Source organism: Rhinopithecus roxellana, chromosome 13 (genome assembly GCF_007565055.1).
Source record: "Rhinopithecus roxellana isolate Shanxi Qingling chromosome 13, ASM756505v1, whole genome shotgun sequence".
Taxonomy (NCBI): Eukaryota; Metazoa; Chordata; class Mammalia; order Primates; family Cercopithecidae; genus Rhinopithecus; species Rhinopithecus roxellana.
The window spans coordinates 132179079-132191032 of record NC_044561.1 but is presented as its reverse complement, the minus strand read 5'-3'; the positions used below and the strand labels follow the sequence as shown (position 1 = coordinate 132191032).

The 11954-nt window shown below is 59.8% G+C and overlaps 1 protein-coding gene across 1 annotated transcript; it reads left to right on the top strand.

Moving 5' to 3' along the window:
* The first annotated feature begins 7472 nt into the window (after nucleotides 1-7472).
* Nucleotides 7473-11369, top strand: LOC115892653. The gene is made up of 3 exons (XM_030914005.1): nucleotides 7473-8262; nucleotides 8381-8463; nucleotides 11078-11369. The coding sequence occupies exons 1-3, from the start codon at nucleotides 7811-7813 to the stop codon at nucleotides 11209-11211; spliced, it is 669 nt and encodes a 222-aa protein (XP_030769865.1). The 5' UTR covers nucleotides 7473-7810; the 3' UTR covers nucleotides 11212-11369.
* Nucleotides 11370-11954: the final 585 nt, after the last annotated feature.

Genomic DNA, 11954 nt, shown 5'->3' with positions numbered 1-11954 from the left:
ACGGGACCAGTGATTCTGGCAAGCCTGATCTGTCAGCTGAGTCTGCAGCCCTTGCCAGCTCGGGCAAGCTGTGGAACAGGAGCCGAAGACAGGGTCCCAGCCCACCCTCCACTGGGGCCCCATGCTGGGAAAGACACATGGGGGTGGCCACATGGGGTTCCCAGTGTGTGACCTGGGGACGCAGCGGCAAAGCAGCTGACACCATGGGCAGGTAGGTGCAGAGCCAGTGAGGTGCCCAGCAGCAGCCCGACCTGAGCCTCCAGGCCCACCTGCCTCCTCTCCTAGCCTCAGTGGGGAAGGAAGAGACTTTCAGGGCCCTGGAGTCTGACCAAGGCCCCAGCTCCAGTGCAGGACCCCTTGGCCAAGATGCGGGGGAGAGAAAGGGTCCCCCTCTAAGGTCCTCGGAAGGCTGGGGAGGAGTTATGGGGGCCACTCAGTCCTGCCTGCCCCCTCACTGAACAAGGGCATCCAAGAGCGTATCAAGAAGATCCCAGAGTGGCTCTGGGGGAAGCGAGAAACAGACCCCACAAGGGGGCTTCGCTGCCTCCGCTGTCCTGCTCCAGAAGCCGCTGGCCGTGGGTCTGAGTGCCCATGGGCAGGCTGGCCGCTGCCAGTCCCTCAACCTCCAGCCATCAGGCGGGGGTTGGCACAGCCTCCTGCAGGTCCCTTTGCTCCTTTCAGCTCTGTAACCTGGGAAAGAGCTCATAGGGCACGAGCTCAGCCCTGTCACCGCCAGGAGTCTCACTGTATTTTTTGTCTGCATCTTCAGCTTTGCGGGTGCCCTGAGGATGAGGTGCTGCTGCTGGGTGTTTTTTTTAAAGCGCTTTGGAGAAGGCTGAGTAGCTGGTGCCAGGCCAGGCATCTCCAGCCCTGAGGGGGAGGGTCCCTTCTGGGCATGGCCCAGGAGCCCGGGGCTGGGGCTGGGGCTGGTCTGGGGGCTCTGGAGCCATCTGCACCCCGAGGACTGCTCTGGAGGCTGCCGTGGTACCCTGTTCCCTGTGGCTGGAGGGAGGGGCTGAGGTGAGTCTTGAGCCCTCCCTGGGTGAGCAGATGACCCCATGTGGGAGAGGCCAGGCCCTGGTGTTTGCACTGCCTGGTCAGGGCTACCCCGGCTGGGCAGGTGCAGGTGCCTGGAGGCCGTTGTGGGACTCCCTGCCCAGGACTGGACACAGGCTGGACATGCTGCCCCTGCAGACACAGCTCCCCAGGAACCTCATGCCACTGGGAGGAAGATGGGGTGGGTGCCATGGGAGGAAGATGGGGTACTCCAGGAGGATAGTGGGTGCCCCCGGAGGAAGGGGGGTGCCCCAGGAGGAAAGTAGGCGCCCTTGGAAGAAGGTAGGTGCCCTGGGAGGAAGGCACCTGGGTGTCCCTGGAGGAAGATGGGTTCCCTGGGAGGAAGACGGGGATGCTGGAGAGGAAGGTGGGTGCCCTGGGAGTTGTGGTGCCCCAGCAGGAGGGTGGGTGCCAAGGGTCAGAGTTGCTCAGAGCTGTGATTTGCTCAGCCCTCAGCAGCTGGGAACGGGGGTGCTCAGCCCAATGCCAGCTCCATTCCTGCCCTCTGAGTTGGGGCCCTGAGTCTTGTTTCTGCTGCTGGGCTGAGCACCGTGGCAGAGCAGGGGCCAGGCCGAGGCCTCAGGGCTGCCTCCACAGCAGGCAGGAGGGAGCCACCGTCCTGGTGCCCGCACACCCTGTCCCTGCAGCTCTGGGAGCTGGGCCACTGGCCGCTTCCTCCTCCCCCGGCGATGGGGGTTGCTCACATCAGTCCTGCAGGAGAGCAGCCGACGGGGGTGAGTGGCAGCAGTGTTCTGGCCGTGTGTGGGCCTCCTGCATCTCCCTCAGTGGCAGGCTTGGTCTGAGGCAGCACACCCAGCTGTGCGGGGCAGGCCCTGGGCCCATCTCACGGCCAGGAGGAGAAGAACAGGCTGAAGTTGCCCCCTGGGAGGCCGCACTGGACTGCAGCCTCCACAGTGGCCAGGAGTGTCGGGGGAGGCCCAGGCCTGGGGCAGATGATGCCACGTGGCTGCTCAGGTCCCACAGCCCTGCTGGTTCAGATGCCAATGCTGCGTGGACTCTGAAGCCTCGCTGGCCTGACGCCTGGCCCTCCCTCTACCCCAGCCAGGGCCACGAGTGCTGTGCTGTAGAGGCGACCCCCAGGCAGTGGTGGTGGCAGTGGAGACAGCCTGACCTCCCTCCTGCACACCCTCACTGTCCCTGCTGCGTGGAGCTGTCCCTGCACTGGGCCACGGGCTGGTGGCAGGGACAGCAGCCAGAATCTGGCCTGCCCTCTCTGGACCTCCTGTGCCCCTGTCCCCATCTTGTGAGGGTGGGAGGGGTCCCCTGGCCAGGGCCCCATCAGGCACCTTCCGGCCTACCTGGGACAGAGAGAGACAGCACGAGCAGCAGAGGCTCAGCCAGGCTGAGCTCAACCTCTGACCCCACAGGGAGTGATTTGGGGACTCCCCTGGCCTCAGTTTCCCTCATCTGAAACAGGAACCTGGACCACATGTCCTTGGAGCCTCTGCCCACGCCACAGTCCTTGATCCACGCTCCAGAGGGCTTGGCAGGGAGCCTGGTGGGATGGTGCCCTGTCCCCTCGCCTTGGCAGGGAGCCTGGTGGGATGGTGCCCCGTTCCCTCGCCTTGGGCTGGGAGCTTCGCAGGGGGAGCAGCTTCTGTGTGTCATGCCAGGAGCCTCTTGGAGAAGGCGCTGTGTGCCACCCGCCTCTCCTGGGAGAACAGGGCTGGTAACATGGGCCTGGCTCCCTGAAGACAGTGGGGGAGGCATGGCCAGAGCTGCTTCCCAGGCCAGTTCCACCTACCTCTCGCCCGAGAAAAGCCCTGTGCAGAGCAATGGCTCACAAGACAGCAGCCCAGGGGGCCCTGCCGGTCTCAGAAGAGAAAAGGGGAATAGGAACCCTTCACTCTTTTCTCTCTGCCAGCCAGGGTTCCAGGGCTCTGGGGCTCCATGCGGGGTTGGGGGTCACACCAGTGTGGATCCCGGGAACCTGACAAAAGACTGTGCGGCACCATCTTGGCTGTGGGGCCAGTCCCGGGTGCCCAGTGCCTGGGACCCCCATCCGGGCAGCTCAGTGGCTCCGCACAAGCGTCCTCTCGCAGGGTCAAGCAGAGCTGTGGTCGCTGCAAGGCTGCCTGGCACCCCAGCACCTCGGCCCTCACTGCCCACATGAGTCTGCTAGGAGCCCTACCCCGGCCATGAGCTCGGGAGGCCGGTGCCCCTGGGCTGGGTGCAGCGCTGGGCAGAGACTCATGGATCTGCTGAGTGGACGGACAGACACAGCCCACAGGTGAGCAGTGGCTTCGCCAGTGCGGACCCATGTTCCTGCAAGGCTGCTTTAAATTGCTTTTTGATAAATTAATTTCCCACTGACTTGTTATATTTTCTGAAACACTTTCTTTTTTTTCACTCATGATTGAGCTTTCCATCGGCCGTGGCCCTCACGCATAGCAGGCACCTGCAGGCTGCCTGTCTTTACCACACGTGCTCCCCACTCATGGAATGTGGAGAGGCCACTGCAAGGGTCGTCCCTACTCAAGGAAAAGGACTGGGCTGGAGGCCAGAGCCCACGTGGAGTTAGAGCTCCACGTTGGCCGTGGCTGTGCGGTCTTCTTCTTGGTAGGGTGTTGGTCACTTCTCAGGGCACCCGGCTGGAGCCTCGTTCACTGTGAAGTGACCACAGGTGCCTGAAGAGGAGGCACCTGCTCCTTCAGACCCCTCTGCTCACCAGGTACTGGGCACCTCTCGGGAGCTGGAGCTCTCAGTCAGCAGACGCTTGGCGGCCAGGGACGCTCAGGCCTCAGAGCAGAGCTGGAAGGGAGATGGTGTCAGACAGACATCACGTGGCTCTGCAGGACCCGGGGCGGGGACCTCCAGGAGGGAGAAGCTGGGCCGTGTTTGTGGCAGGTGGCCGGGAGGATGCCCTGGGGACCTCACAGCTGTTGTTGCACCCCTGAAACTCACTCTGCCCAGAGTCCTTAGGGAGTCCATGCTGCACAGGTGTTGGGGCCACCGTGCAGTGCTGTCAGAGTCACTGTGTACAGTTTAGCTCAGTGCTTTGCTTTGAGATCAGCCAGGCAGGAATATTTACACCACAGTAGCTGGCAAACACTGCACACGGGCAGCCGGGCATTGGATGGGCACCCTGGCGCTGGAGATTTCACTGGCCAGACCCCCACCCCCAATTCCACAGGAAACCCAAGAGGGACGGTGCTCATGGTCCTGTCCTGGTGGGCTCTCAGTCCATTCCTGGGTCACAGGGGTGCCCCATGCAGGCTGCTCCACAGGGACCCCAGGGACCCCACCCTGGGTGCCATGCTGGCATCTCCCCCAAGTTCCTGTGTGATGGGCATTAACACAGTGAGGACAACACCTCCCAGCCACCCATGCTCGGCGTGGAGCATGGATGGGAAGCTGCAGCGTGGCTGTGAGTCCTGACGGCTGCTCATTTCGTGGGCCAGCCCCGCCCATCCCCACCTGCGGGGTCAGGGAGTTGCTTGCTGCTGCCGCAGAGGACGAGTGATTGGAGGCACCTGTGTTTTCAAAACCAAAGCAATATGCAGCTGGATCTCCCTTTGGGACCTGAGGATCTTTGGATGAGAAAGGCCCAGGCTTTCCTCTGCTGTCTCCTTTTTCCGAAAGTTCTTGGCTAGTGAATCGGTTGTGTGAAATTTTTTCCAGGCCAGGATGATTTCCAGTTATTTTACGACATTTGCAAACTGTTCAATAGCAAATAAATCTTTGCTGTGATGTTTTCCAAGGAATTTCTTGTCTCCAAGCAGCCCTAACTGCTTTCTTGCAATGCTGTGAAGAGAACAGGCGGCCTTGGGGCACCCTGCCTGCAGCATGAGGAGGGCCGGGGACACGTCCGGCTTGCCCAGGCCCTAATCCTGCAGGAGGCCTGCGCTCCAGGCTGGCAGCAGGTTCCTGGCTCAGGGCTCTGTGACCTGGATGTTGCAGAAATGTGTGCCCCATGACAAGTACCTTTGGGAACCGGAGCTCAGATGCAGACGCACCACGGCACGCCTGTGAGGCAAAGTCGGGATGGTGTGGGGCCAGGCCCCTCCTCTCACCCCCACAGGATTAACATGGGCTCGTTAGCTGGTCTGTCAGCGCTGTGGCTGCGTGTCCTTCCCATGCTGGCCGACGACTGTACCCCTGGCCCACCCGGTCTGTGGATAGAGACCCTTAGGAGACTGATGGTCCAACAAACACAAAGCAGCATGCAGACCTCACTGGCTGAAAACATTTGTAGACAAGCCAATAGTCATTTTACAGTTTTCTCTGTGAAAAACTGGGTGTTAATTTCACGTTTGTGCCCATAAAGGGCTGATTCTGGAGATCTTCCCCAAACAAAGGGGCTTCCTGCTCCACCAGTGAGTTCTGCTTTAAAAAAAACAAAACAAAGCAAAACAAAAACTGACGAATTCATTCTCAGGAGATGCCCTCCCAGTTTGCGTGAACATCCGTCCACACTGTCAGCTCACACATGCCGGGCAGTGAGTCGCTTGTGTGCCTCTCAGGGACAGAAACAAGGCCCAGAGGCCTGTGGGCACCACCACACAGCGTTAGGGGCCCCGGCCAGGGCACCAGGGTGAGGAACAACTGAGTCATGTCCGCAGGTGACACCATCACCAACCGGAAATGTCCGTGAGCGTTCATCAGAAAAACACGAGGATGGATGCGTCTCACGTGTGATGCCTTCTTACCAAACTCGCAAAACTGTCCTCTTCCCCACCACAGAGGGCGTCCAGCTGGGAATACGAGAAGAGCTCTGGCCTGTGCACCAGGCGGGCAAGTGCCCCAGAGACACATTCCCTTTCTCGTCCCTGGAACTGTGAATAGGAAGGCGATGAGTCGCTGTTCCCTGGATGGCAAATGCAATTAAATTAAGGATGTTAAAATAAGGAGATGTCCCTGGGTTACCTGGGAGGGCCCTAACTGCCATCACCAGCATCCTACAAGGGGAAGGTAGAGGGATCCGGCTGACTCAGAGGAGACGCAGCAGGGAGAGGGGAAGACTCCACCCTGAAGGGCTAAGTGATGTGGCCACAAGCCAAGGAGCTCGGACAGCCGCCAGGAGCTGGGGGAGACAGGAAGGACACGTCCTGTGGCCTCCAGGGGCGTGTAGCTGGCACCTTGACTTTGACCCATGACACTGGTTTGGACTCTGGTCTCAGGGCTGTGAGAGAATGAGCTCCTGTCACAGCAGCTGCAGGAAGCCTGGAGGCCCTGCATGCTCTCACGGACTCTCCCTCCCTGTGGGGAAGGCCTTGGAGTGACCCGTGGCCCTGCAGTTGGATTGATCTTCTGACACCATTTGCTTTTCCTTCTATCCCCAGAACAACAGAACTGACCAGGCAGAGCCATCCTCTGTGCTGTGTCCCTTCCCCAGAGCCTCCTAGCCATGCCCAAGCCAGCCTCTCCAGCCTGGAACGCCTGTCCCATGTCTGCAGGGCAGGGCCTTCGAGCCTCACCTGGAAGCCACATGTTCAGGGCCTGGGGCCAGTGAGATGTGCTTCTGGCCCTCACCTGGGAGCTCCTTGCTCAGGCGATCCCGGTGGGGTAACCAGGCAGTGAGGTCGGGGAGGGGGTCAGGAGGACCCTGCTTCTGTGGTGTGGCCCGGGCTCTTCCTGACACCACCTGGTTCCCTGGAACCAAGGACGACAGTGGGGCAACTGCTGTGGCCACGGAACTGCACAGGTGCCCTGCTGTCTAAGAAAAGCCAGGGGTGGCCACCATGGCCTCCCCGCTGCTGGGGTCTGTGGCCCCGCCCCGCTTGGTCAGCTCACCAGGTGGGTGCTGTGGAGCCTCAGTTTTCCGGTTTTCCGAGCAGCCGCCTCTGAAGAGCATTCTGGAAACTGTGCCACTGAGGCTGCTGCACTTCCTCGCCCACACTCCGTGACCACCCCTTTGTCCAGGCGGACCCTCTAGTCAGAGGAGCCAGGGCTCAACGGAAACCTGTCCTGGGCGTGCACCCGAATGAACTGAAAACCTGTATTCACACAAAACCTGGGAGTGAATGTGGAGAGAGGGTGTGTTTGTAACCCCCTACGCACTGGAGAGAGCTCAGGTGCCCGTCACCAGCGAGGGGATAAAACAGCTGTGGCCCCCCCCACTGCGGGATCTTGGGGGCAAAAGGCATGCGCTGGCCCTTCACAGCACAGGCGAGTCCTAAACGTGCTTTTCTAAGTGAAGGAAGCCAGACGGGCTGCATCCTGTGAGACCTCATTTCTGTAACATTCCGGAAAAGGCAAAACTTTGGCGACAGAGCAGAGACGTAAATCAGATCCAAAACCAGACCCTGCAGATTTCCGCGGCGCCTCAGCCCAGGCTTCTGCACCAGCCAAAGCCTGGACCCCGGAAGCACTCACGGCGCCTCTGCCCCGGGGCTTCTGTGCGAGCGGAAGCCTGGACCCCGGAAGCACTCACGGCACCTCTGCCCCAGGGTGTCTGTGACTCCAAGTGCGCCCTGAGAAGAAGCCCCCATCACTTGTCCGGGAGGCCCAGTGGTAGGTGGCCAGGCTGGTGCCCCTGACCACACGCTGAGGGCGCTCTCCACCCTACTGGCTTCCTTTCTTGGCGCAGTGGCTCCTGCCCGGTGACTCACACACAGAGTGGCAGGAAGCCAGGGAGGACGGGCTGGCGGAGCTCTGAGCGAGGAGCGTGGACACCAGCCTGGGCCAGGGCCTGTGGGGCAGGAGAGGCCGGGAGGCAGCGTGGGCTCTGAGGCTGGGTCTTGGCCGCTCTCGCTCAGCCTGGGGCCTGGTAACAGCAGGGAGGTGCACAGGCATGGAGGGGCATCCGGGCAGGAGCCGTGGACATGGGACACGCCTGAGAGCATGTGGCCACCAGGGGCCCACTTGCCAGGATGCAGCTGATTTGTGGCCCAGCCAGAACTGCAATTGGGGTCTTCTGAATTCCCCAGCCTCCTGGTCCCACCCCCCAGCCCACAAGTGTCTGCAGAGGAAGGTGACCTTGGATCCAGCCATGGCAGCAGGGGGTGGGTCTGGCAGCCCATGTCCCCGTGTGGAGGTCCTGGGAGGGCACCCGTGCTGGGGCAGTGGATCCCGAGAGGCTGAGTTGGGGCAACCGGCCTGGAGGCGCTGCTCCGCACCCCCATACCTTGGTCTCAGCCCTGAGCTTGCCAGGACAGCCAGCTGTGAGTGCGGCCCGGCTGGAGGCCCAGCGCCCCACGCAGCTACTGAGTCAGCCCTGCCACCTGGGGGCTGCTGCTCCTTCAGGTAGTGTTGTCCCAAGCCCATAGTCAGTCCCCGCCTGGGGTCTGTCGTCTGCCCTGCTAACTCTCCTGTGAGGGGGCTGGGCATGGGGGCTAAACGCCTGTGTCTGCCCCTGCCCCAGCCCCCTTAGGCCTCCAGGGACTCGCTCCAGAAAGCCCAAGAGCCAGCACCACGGCCAGCTGGTCTGTCCTTGCAAGAGGCCAGGTGATGCAGCCTTGAAATCCAGGGGCTGGGGAGGGGTTGAGGGAGCTGGGCAGGGGGCTGGGGAGGGGGTTGGGAGAGATTGAGGAGGGGGCTGGGGAGGGAGCTGTAGAGGGGCTGTGGAGGGAGCTGGGGAGGGGCTGTGGAGGGAGATAGAGAGGGAGCTGGGGAGGAAGCTGGGGAGGGGGCTGGGGAGGGAGCTGGGGGAAGCTGGGGAGGGGTTGGGGAGGGGCTGGGGAGGGAGCTGGGGAGGGAGCGGGGGAGGGGCTGGGGAGAGGCTGGGGAGGGAGCTGTGGGGGAGCTGTGGGGGAGCTGGGGAGGGAGCTGGGGAGGGAGCTAGGGAAGGAGCTGGGGAGGGAGCTGGGGGGGTTGGGGAGGGAGCTGGGAGGGAGCTGGGGAGGGAGCTCGGGAGGGGCCTGGGGAAGCGCTGGGGAAGGGGCAGGGAGGGGTTAGGGAGGGGGCTGGAGAGGGACCTGGGGAAGGGTTGGGGAGAGGGTTGGGAGAGACTGGGGAGGGGGCTGGGGAAGGAGCTGAGGAGCGGAAGGGACAGAGCCAGACCCTCCAGCCACCCTCCAGGCTGTCTCCTCATCCTCAGAGTGGGCAGAAGATCCCTGCCCTCCCCACCTCCCTGCTGTGGGGTCAGCTAAGACAATGAGTGCAGGATTCTCCACAAGAACAGCCACCTCTTAACAAAATGAGACTCAAAGGAGTGAGAGCACTTCGGGGGTCCAGGTTTGTCAGGCAGAGATTGTGCCAGGCAGCGGGCTGAGACTTTAGAGAGGACCTGGCTGGAGCCCTTGTCTGCACACAAGGAAAACCAGGGCTCAAAGACAAGGCAGAGCTCAGACCCGCGGTTCCCAATGGGGTGCCCCCCACCCCTCCCAGCACTGTGTCCACACAGTGGTGCCCACCAGGGTGGGCAGGAGGTATCCATGGACACGACTACAGCAAGGCCAGGGGTGAAGAGGGAAGCGTCAGGGAAGACTGGCCAGCTTGAGGGGACCACAGAGGCTGCCCTGACCTTGTTCCTAGTGGACAAAATAGGACTGACAGCCACAGACAAAGCCAGGCACAGCCCAGCACAGACACAGACGGCCGAGGAACTGTGCCGCCTCAGTAGTTAAGGGTCAGAAAAATCATTTTTAAAGATGTCAGGGTTGGCTGCCAGAATCCTCTTATACAACGTTCCATGACTGGGAGTTGGGGACTTGAGTTCCAGGCTGGCTCTGCCCCGGCCTTGAAAGCCTGGCTGAGCCTCAGTTGCCGCCTTGGGAAATGAGAGGCTAGACTGAGGCCCTGGGGGTACTGGCTGTGCCCAGAGCCTGCCGTGCCAGGTCCACAAGGAGAGGTCAGGGCTGGGGGTGCCAAGACAGCTTCCCCAGGCTCGGGGTCGGGTTACCCGGGTGGGAAGGAGGCCTAGCGCCTCCCCCACTCTGAGGTCTGGCTTCTAGAATCTCCTGCAGAAATACAAACCCATCTCACTACACTGTAAACAACATCCTTGGAATTAGAAATCAATGGCAGATGCAGGCAGATTCGGCCTCCGAAGCCACGGAGGGGCCGGGAGCCGACTGGAGCCAGGAGTTGCCACGGGAGGTGGGTGCCTGGGAGCCCCAGCACAGAGGTGGCCCCTCTCAGGCCAGGCCAGGCTGCAGCATCTGTGGGCCCCTCCATGCCCCCTCCCATTCTTGCTGGCCCCATAGGCCTGGGCTCACAGCTGGACTGCTCCCTGGGTGGGGGCACCAGGGTCCACAGTGGTATGGCCTGGCATTGGTGCAGGCTTTTAAGCATAGATGGCATCTTTAACAAAAATGATCTCTCACAGAATGTTTTTAAGTTCAAATGTAATTGACCTGCCTTGGAATTTACCCCTTGAAAGTCCAGGCAGTTCAGCGGCATTCGGTCCACTCCCATGGTGGTGCAGTGGGTCATCCGGCCCACCGCCCGCAGGAGAAACACCATCCCAATAGCCGGCCCTCCTGTGCCCCCTCCTCCCAGGCCCTGGCGGCCCCTGGCTCTGTGCGTTTCCCATGGCTGAGGTTGTAGAGCGTGTGGCCTTCCGCGTCTGCCTCTTCCAGGCAGCACCACGGTGGGTGTTTCTGAGGCTCCTCCGTGTTGCTCCACGTGAAACTCCATTAGTACTTCATGCCTCTCAAGGCTGGGCAACATTTCGTTGCATGCATGGGCCACGTTTTTAACCTGTCCAGCAGCTGATGGACATTGGGGCTGATGTCATCTTTTGGCTATGATGAATAATGCTGTGATCAACATTGATTTACAAGTTTTGTGTGGACCTGTTTTCGGTTGTCTTGAGCATCTGCCTAGGAGGAGACTTCCCGGGTTTTATGGTGATAGAGTTTAAATGCACATCCTTGCCAAGTCTCATGTTGAATTGTGATCCCCCTTGTTGGAGGTGGGGCCTGGTGGCAGGTGTTTAGGTCACGGGCGTGGCTCCCTCAGGAATGGTTTGAGCCACCCCCTTGGTGCAGAGTGAGCTCTCACTCTGGGTTCCTGGGAGATCTGGTGTTTAAACATGTGTGGCACCTCCCCCACCCTGCTGCTCCTGCTTTCACCACGTGACACGCCTGCTCCCCCTTCACCTTCTGCCATGCATAAGAGCTTCCTGAGGCCTCCCCAGAGGAAGAAGCCCTTATGGTTCCTGAAGCCTGCAGAACTGTGAGCCAGTTAATCCTCTTCTCAGAAATCACCCAGTCTCAGGTATTTCTTTATAGCTCCATAAAAACAGCTTAACACATATGGTAACTCTATGTCTAAGCATACAAGATTAAAATTTAAAATGACATTCATACCATCTTCTATATTGACCTCCATGGTTACCTTTACAAGTGGTTTTTTTTTGTTGTTTTTTTTGAGACGGAGTCTCGCTCTGTCACCCAGGCTGGAGTGCAGTGGCCGGATCTCAGCTCACTGCAAGCTCCGCCTCCCGGGTTCCCACCATTCTCCTGCCTCAGCCTCCCGAGTAGCTGGGACTACAGGCACCCGCCACCTCGCCCAGCTAGTTTTTTTTGTATTTTTTAGTAGAGACGGGGTTTCACTGTGTTAGCCAGGATGGTCTCGATCTCCTGACCTCATGATCCACCCGTCTCGGCCTCCCAAAGCGCTGGGATTACAGGCTTGAGCCACCGCGCCCGGCCTACAAGTGTTTTTTATTTCTTCATGTTGATGTGAGTGGCTGTCTGGTGTCCTTACATGTCAGCCTGTAGTCCTCCCTACAGTATCTGGTCTGCTAGTGATGAATTATCTCAGATTTTGTTTAAAAACTGTTTAAAAAAATTGATATAGAATATGTATATACACACACATACACAATTGTATTTCTATTTAGAATTTTTAATATATATAATTTTATATATAATGCATTGTATTTATATAATTTTATTTATATTTAATCATTTTATTTTGTTGTTTATTTGTATTGATTTCTCCTTCACTTCTGAAGCATAGCTGTGCTATTATACAATTCTTGGTTGGCA